General features: G+C 35.3%; 1 protein-coding gene and 1 pseudogene across 2 annotated transcripts; both read right to left on the reverse strand.

The window, feature by feature from the left end:
* Nucleotides 1-502: 502 nt before the first annotated feature.
* LOC145800903 (histone-lysine N-methyltransferase ATXR3 pseudogene) lies at nt 503-2,514 on the reverse strand (annotated as a pseudogene). Its single transcript, XR_014341519.1, has 3 exons — nt 2,380-2,514; nt 1,953-2,258; nt 503-1,125 (listed from the first exon to the last, which is right to left on the reverse strand). The product of XR_014341519.1 is annotated as a histone-lysine N-methyltransferase ATXR3 pseudogene (transcript).
* A 1,864-nt stretch (nt 2,515-4,378) lies between these two features.
* LOC145801792 (histone-lysine N-methyltransferase ATXR3-like) lies at nt 4,379-8,086 on the reverse strand. The gene is made up of 3 exons (XM_082893482.1): nt 7,852-8,086; nt 4,686-4,785; nt 4,379-4,563 (listed from the first exon to the last, which is right to left on the reverse strand). Exons 1-3 carry the CDS (start codon nt 7,911-7,913, stop codon nt 4,456-4,458), a joined length of 270 nt encoding a protein of 89 aa, XP_082749608.1. The 5' UTR covers nt 7,914-8,086; the 3' UTR covers nt 4,379-4,455.
* Nucleotides 8,087-8,522: the final 436 nt, after the last annotated feature.

Below are 8,522 nucleotides of genomic sequence, written 5' to 3' on the forward strand. Positions count from 1 at the left end.
CGACACTTACAAAACCCCATTTTAACAGAATCATCATGCATTGAGTCTTTTTTTAACAGTTATAAACTCCAATTTGGCATCCATTAATTTGTGGAAAAACAGAAAAGAAAAAAAAAAGTCCCACAATTACTTTAAACTGCTTATTTTTCTAAGGAAAAAAAAAATCCCTCTCTACAATGCACTAGTGCACTGTATTATTAATAAAACACTATATAGCCTCTTGCAAAAGCTGGCCAGAGGCCAATCATTCCAGCGCCAAACAGGCCAATGCCCACACCAAAACTTGCAACCTTCAATCACAAACCATGCAGCAATCGTGAAACAAACATTAAGAAAATATAGACTATGCAAGTGCTCGAGGAAGAAATCACAGTGATAATTCAAATATCTTCTGGCACAGTAAGAGCTGATGCAGTCTATGTTGAAGTTTAGTTTCAACCCAAAACTTCACATAGGCCCTAATCTACACATGTAGCTCATCAGACTACACGCCTCTCCCAAAAAGTTACAATCGTGACGAGAAAGAAGTGCTGACATTCCAATAGCCGGAAAAGAAAGTTTGAACACCGTGAAACGACAAGAATAATGAAAAGATGGTAAACTATCTTGAAATATTTTCTTCCTTTTACCTTTTTCCCTTAAATTAGGGGAAAAGAAAAATATAAAAAAAAAAAAAAAAAACTGCACTACTACCAATAATGAATTTCAAATTACAAAAAAAAAGAAAAAAAAATTAAAAAACAAATATATTGAGAACCTATTGAAACTGTACACAAGAATGAAGACAGAGCAGCACAAAGAATGTTTTTTATTCTGTGAATGATTACCTACACTCCCACACAAAAGGGGAACTATAACTAAAATGGAAGAATCATTCTGAATAATGGGATTGATAAACACCCATTGCTGCTTCCTCAATGCTTTTCTAATCTGCTAACCTGTTAAAGTTCATCTATCCCACATGGCCTGAAAAATGGCTGGTCTGTGCTTCAACCAATGTACCAAATCCCTCTCTAGTGGAGCATTATGCAAAACAGCATCTAGCATTGGACTGCCAAATATTTTAGGCGAATTCTTGAAGGACCATATCCGGTCCTTGGGCCATGGTCTCTGGGGCTTCTTTTCCTGGTGAAACAACAGAAATGGACCAGTTAAGAAACTAGTTTGTCTCAAGGACATGAGCTGCTGGATAATCAAAATATACATGAAGTAAGGCAATAACAACTACAAAATGACCCCACTGGTGCAATTTGATCCTCCAATCTTAAGGGTGCCTCAAACTACTTGATTCATCTTTTGGCCCATTGTACAAAATGAACCCTAAACCAACTCCATCCATCCAGATGCCATCACGACCATCCTGGGTTGGCTTTGCCATGGTTGCATAATGCCACAACCAACTTAAAACTCTCATTGTTTTAAATTAATAAAAATATTCAACAACCATCCACCATAACTAGCAGAATTTTATTTTTTTTTCTCACACTTATTTATGACTTTGGCACATTTAAATTCATTAGTAATTTGCAATACAATCAGGTCGTCAGTTTAGTATTCCTATAGAGTTCTCGAGCAATTCAACTATAAATTCTCTAATAAAGAGTTTAGAAACATTTATTACATAAAATATTTTAGGAGCTCCATTATAGAGTTAGTCAAGAGGTTAACGCTAATATGTTTTATTACAATTTATGGAACAAATTTGACTGCCCAGGGTATAATTAGACCGGTTAATGCCAGTTACAATATTTATATTACAAGGAATCCAATCATAAGCAACACTAAAGTGGAATTTTAAAAGAAAAATTACCAATATGATAAAGCTCGGTGTTAGGGATCTACTACTAAAGAAGATGTTAGGGATCTACTACTACAGAATATCACAAATTGATTAAGTCAACTTGTATTCCAGAAACATAAACAAATAAAAAGCAAACAAAAATAAAGCTTACCATCCTTGCTAACATGAATTTTACAGTCCTTGGGCCATAAACACGATGTCGAGATGGCTTCTGGACCTTGGCATAGAAGGAACCAATGTCAGGCAACGACAGACAACCCCTAATCGCTCTGGCTAGGCTAGAGTCTGGCTCAGCAGCACTAGTCTGGTTATGCCAATAAATCAGCTGCCCTAAACAATAATTTTCACCGTAAGTCTTGCGATACTCCTGGAAACCTGACCCCATTTTATCAGTGTACTTGGGGCCCAGGTCTAGAGGACTAATGGAAACAGGTGGGGAAGTTACAGCCGTGTATTCCTGCAAGCAAAAGTAAAATCTGATTTAAGCCAAGAAGGGCCAAACAATTACAACTTTAAGTTACTCGAATTTCCAAACCAAAAAAGAAGAAGAAGAAAAAAAGTATTATGATAAGGCCCACCTTTACTCTAAAGAAGCACTCTGTATGAGCATATATGTGAATCAGATCAACAGCAGCATCATGCCTCCACTTATATGTACATGGAAGATTTCGTACTTCATCCCTTAGCCTGAAACAAGAATGAACAAGGTCCATAAGATTTGCTTGTTCCACCAAGTAAATATACTAACATGAATTAAGAGTGCACGAAACTCACCATATTAAAGATCTCCGAAGCTCCTTCTGGATGTCATCAGAACCAGATGGATCATGAGCACGAATCTTGGACTTAAGGTCATTTAGCATGCTATCATCCATATGAGGTGCCATGCACTGAATAAGTTCGTCTACAAGTGATCCCTCCGCTTTCCAGAGAAAGGACACTGCTGCTTCAGGACTCAACCTCTCCAGAGGTGGCGGAGCTTTCTTTGGGTCACCAAAAACACATCTTATGACATACCTCACCTGTAAAAGGCATTCAAAATGTAAAAAATATAAGATCACAACTGCTTTTCATCTCTTATACTAAAAACCTCTAATCCAAGCACTGAGACCTCAATCAGCCTACTATGTGGGTGTTTGGGAAATGGGTTTTTTTGTAGGTTTATTATGGGGTTTGATGTGATATTTTGTTTGGATTTGTTTTTTTTGGTTTTGTAACCAATTTGTCTTTTAGTGAAAAAAAACAAAAATCCTCCTTCGCAAACAGTGCTTATATCTCATGGAGACATGAATGAAAATTTGTCTCAAGATCACTCGATCCCAACTAATAATAAACAGAAGTAAAATGCATAATTAATTTTCAACTAATTCACCGTTTGGACTGGAAGGACCCAACTCCTTGTGTTGAAATTATGGTTCATTCACACAGGCACCATCTTTGATAGTTCATATATCATTCATTCAGATATGATATTTTTAAGTAGTCACATTTAGTGTCTGAAACTCAATAACAAACATGCTCCCATTCTTATGAAACATAAATGTATTTAAAAACAACATACCATGTCAAGAGTAAGAGCCAAATTTTGAAGCCTTTGGTTGTAGACTCCCTCTGCCTGTCTCATACAAAAACAAAAGGGATAAATATCAACAATAGTTAACAGCAAGAATACCTCTCAATATATTACTCTAATCCCAAGTTCACATGGAAAACAAAGACTAAGGGAGAACTTAGTGTGTATGTGTGTTGTTGGAAGGGAGGGGGTGCTGTCAGCAAGATTCACCTGGACCTCAGCATCACTGTTTTCAATCTCAATGGAGATATCTGCAAAGTATTTCCTCTTTTCTTCCAAATTATGCCTCAAAATCTCCTCACGAAGCTTAGTTCGTTCAAAATTGATAAATCTCACCTTCACATAAGATGAATGTTTCAGATGAACAGAATCTTTTAAAAGGCTAAACCCATAAATGCAAGCTAGATATAGCATAGATATATACCAGACAAGCTGAGTAAGCAATCAGCCAACTCGGCAATCCCCCAAGTAAACAACTTCCCAAACCAGCCCTACCCAAGTCAATATAATCTTCTTCAGATACAAAATTTAATTCACAAGCCCCTAGCAACAAGTGATGTCGATCCAGTATTCCATGTCAATCCTTCAGAACCTAGTGAATATTAGAATAAAGTTAAATGAAAATATAACTGACTTAGTTTCAATAGGAAAGGAATAACCACATTTACCACCACATGAAAATACTAAAAGTAAATAAACATGGATGGTTTGCTGTAGAAACGGCTCCCACTCTGAGCTTACTTTAAGGAAAGATAGGATTGTGCAATACCACTGGTTCTGAAGCTTGCCGTGTTATTTCAGAAAGGGGAAAGGAATTCATTATAGATTAAGAGTTGAGTAAGGGGGGCAGAGCTTGAAGCTCATCAGCCGCAGGAACAAGGAGCGAATCCTCCAAAAATGGAATGAGCTTACAACTGCCAAAATGCTAATGAAGCAAGCCCCTTGTACAAGGCCGGTTGAACCCCAAACTTCACGAGACTAACTAAAACTTTCTTTTCCTTTCCTTTTGCTTTTGTTTTGTCCAGTTGACAAAACTTGATGTGATATTCAGATTTGGAAATTACAATTAAGAAAAACATATTCAAGCCTGTACCTTCTGAAAGGCTCCTTCACCCGTCAGATTCAAGTAGCTCCCACGGCAAACTTGGCTCCCACATAAACAAACTGATGTTTCATATTCTTCTTTACTCTGCAGCATAATAAGCAGACATACATTGCCAGCAATATTATAATAGTTTCTATTAACAATCACATAAATTATCACCCAGAATAGAAATAAAAATAAAAGCTTAACAAGCTCAAAACACACACCTCCGTAACAGAATTATAATCAAATGTGATCTCTTCACCATATTCAATTGGGCGTACTGCATAGATTCCAATCTGGTACTGACCATCAACAGCAGTAACTCTGCTTTCACAGAAAGGAGGAATGAGTATGCAACATTCAGACAACCACAACTAGTCAATCATGAAGGGAAAATTTTATCAAATGATATAGAGCAAACTTGTTAAACAAAAATAAAAAAAAGAAGAAGGAGAAGCAAACAAACAAACAAACAAACAAACAAACAAACATAAATCCATCAAACAGACTAGGGGTGACGGTGGGGATGGAGATGAGGATGGGAAAAGTGGGAGGAAGAAGTCAAGGAGAGCCCCAACAATGAGATTGGAATAATTGCAGGATTTTTTTTTTTTTTTTTTTTTGCAAGTTCTTGAAACAATTATACAATACAACTAAATGGTTTTCGGGGTCTCTTTTTGTTACTTCTAATTACTTCTTTGATAAGATGTTTGTCACTCAAACCAAGATAGAGCAATTAACCAAAAAGGGCAACAAGCTTCTGTCTACAATAGCATAAAATATGAAAGCAAAATTTGACAAGTATTGGAGGAATGGGGAGAAAATCAATCTACTTGTTTATGTTGTTATGGTTCTTGATCCCCTAAAGAAATTTAAATGTTTGAAATTTTGTTTCTTACAATTAGTTGAAAAAGTGGTGAGTGAGATGACAGGCGGATGATTCAATAAGTGACCAAATGTCTAATTTGAGTGAAGCTTCTGGGACAAAGGTGGATGATGATTGTGATAATCTACGTCTACTAATTGCTTCTCAATTTAGATTTTTTTTGGAGGAGAAATATACTAGCATGTGTAAGTTTGAATAAGATAAATACTTGGCAGACTTGTGTGAAGCTTCTAATGAAGAGAATTTTGATATATTGGGATCATGGAAGGTCAATTTTTCGAAGTAAAGAGTGTGGTCCCAAGTAGCACATGATGTCTTGACAATACCCATCTATACAGTTGTTTCTCAGCCGTTTGTATGGGAAGACACATACTTGATCCATTCCGTAATTCATATCTCCCATGACGCTAGAGATTCTGATTTGTGCATAGAATTGACTTCATTGCTTCTGAGTTGGCTTTTAGTACAGGACACATAGTTGATCCATTTGATTTATGTACATAATTGGCTTCAAACAACATATCCCATTTCTCTTCGAAAGGCAATGGATGATGTTGAGTAATTTATATAATACAAATTTTGGATTATTTTTATAATTATGTTATGTACTATTCAATGAAAACTCTCTACTAAATATGTATATAAATATATAAAATTATATATATCATATAATCATATTAAATGAAATGAATCTTACTATTCCCGATTAACTATTTTAGCAATAAGATTCACAATTCCATTCATGATTTGACAATAATAACTATAATTCATAGCTTCAAACAATCACAAAAATTAGCAAAATTCCAAGATGCAAAAATGAAAAATTCAAGAGATTCAATTTGCTAACCAATTTTTAGTTTCTATCTCTCCTAGGGGTTACCTGTATAAATTTTCTGAATACCAACAAAAGCATACACCCACTAAGAATCACGGACACGGAAATTTTCAAAAAATGCAGAACACGGGCATGTGCGCACAAAATATAAAATTTTATATATTTGTTATATGTCATATATATATGAAAATATCATTCCAAGAAAATAAACAAATATAATATAACACTAATTTCTATAAATTGACATTGTTTTTCTTTTTATCATCATATTCTAAGTTATTTTGTTTAAACTTATAATTAGTTTCATGTGTCTAATCAATGAACACATGTGTTTAAATAATGGAAACCTATGTCCTCCAAGTGTTCCAAGACTGTATGGGACTAAATTTTTTTAAAAAAAAACTAAGACACATTTGGATGAGTGTCAGACACGTCAAGAAGTGTCCGACACGAACACGCCACCTTTTTAGAAGTGTCCATGCTTCTTAGCCACCCACAACACGAACTCAAAGATGATGTTTTAATGCTATTCAACACACAAATGGTCCAATGGGAGCAAGAATTTCCAAGAACATTTTGTTTCCAAGCAGAAGAGTCATTTTCAAGTAGTGTACAACCAATTACATATTAGAGGAGGCAAACAGGCAGGTTTAGGCCGGTCAAAATAGGTTATGCATTTAAAACAACTCAGCCCAAACCCGCCCATATAATAAACGGGCTTAAACGGGTTACTTTGGACTGAACAAATGAACATGAACAACACATTTACTTCATTAATTTTTATTTCAAAAATTACAACAAATTTTTTCAGTGAATTTTAAATAATAAAAAAAATTGAAAAAAAAAAACAACTTATTTTGATTTTTTTAAAAAGATTTTCATATAAATAATAATAATATAAAAATAATTAATCTTTGCAAACTTCTTGTTATTTTTACTTTTTGAGAATATTACAGCAAAAATGAACAATGAAAAAATGGAAACATAGGCTCTAGATTAAATCAACAAGAACATATAGGATGTTATTCTCTGAGCTAATAGATTGGGTGTTCTACATTGCTTAAGGTTGCTCTCCCTCTACTTCTTTCTCGATCCTCTGCTTCATTATAGGATTTACTGGGTTTGTCTTCAGGTTCTCAAGCTATTCTCAGACTATGTGGTGCCGGTGCTGGTGCTGGTGCTGCTGGTGGAGGTGGAGTAGCGGTGGCAGCAGCAATGGTGGTGTTGGTGCTGGTGCTGGTGCTGGTGCTGGTGCTTGTGGAGTGGCAGCGACAGTGGTGGTGGAGTTGTAATGGAGATGATAGTGTTGGTGTGGTGGAGGAAGTGGTATCCGTTTAAATTTAAACGGATACCATGTCCAACCCATTTAAGCCCAATTTTAATTGGGTTTGTAAAATGCAACCCATTTATGAATTTGGACCGATTTAGACCAGCTTTTAATGGGTGTAATTGGAGACAAAACTTCAAGTTCATTTTAAGCAACAATATATACATGCTCACTATTGATAAGTTGAACAGTTACTTCTAAAATTTTGTATTTTTCCTCTTTGGAGATACACTTTCTAATAATGTGTGCAACAAAAAACACCATCAAAAATTCGCGGATAAGCAATCATACAGCCATGCATTTCACAGAGAGGGGACATGAATACAAGTACATATCACTTACCTTGCTTCACAATTAGGGCAACACGAATGACAAATTCGACTTGCGTAGTTTGCTTTGTGCATCGCATCAACAACAACTAAATCATACCCATCAGCATCACCCTGGAAAATAAGAGCACACGATCAAATGAACAAGTTCAAACAATCAAGAAGAAACACAAGGTCGTAACAACTCAAGCACAAAATTTGTTCAAGTATAAAGTGCACCTTTAGCTGCTCAAGATAAATGTTGTAGAACTCCGGCGCTGGATCTTTAGAATTTTTTTGCAAAGAACGAATCCCATCTCGCTTCTCAAACCATTTCCAAGCAGGATAAACCTATAACCATAAAAAGGAAAATAAATATAAAAAAAAAAAAAGAGAAAAAGACCTTAACAAAAGTTTCAGCATCATAAAACTTTTTAAGGAACTCTAGTACAAAGCAACCAACTCCAGTTAGAAGATATGTGAATGCATTTCAATCCATATTTGTTCTACAAAAATAATAATAAAAGAATGAAAATGGCTCCATCAAAGTTATACAAATCTCTTCTCTAGGGTAATAGGATAAAGCATAAGAAAATACATGGAAAATATTTTGAAAAAACTAGTTTTGAAACTGAGAAAATGTATCATATTCCCAAAACTACATGTGGACTGCACTCCCAGTGCCATTTATCTTTGTTTTGGGCC

Source organism: Camellia sinensis, chromosome 10 (genome assembly GCF_055761805.1).
Source record: "Camellia sinensis isolate YWXY chromosome 10, ASM5576180v1, whole genome shotgun sequence".
Taxonomy (NCBI): Eukaryota; Viridiplantae; Streptophyta; class Magnoliopsida; order Ericales; family Theaceae; genus Camellia; species Camellia sinensis.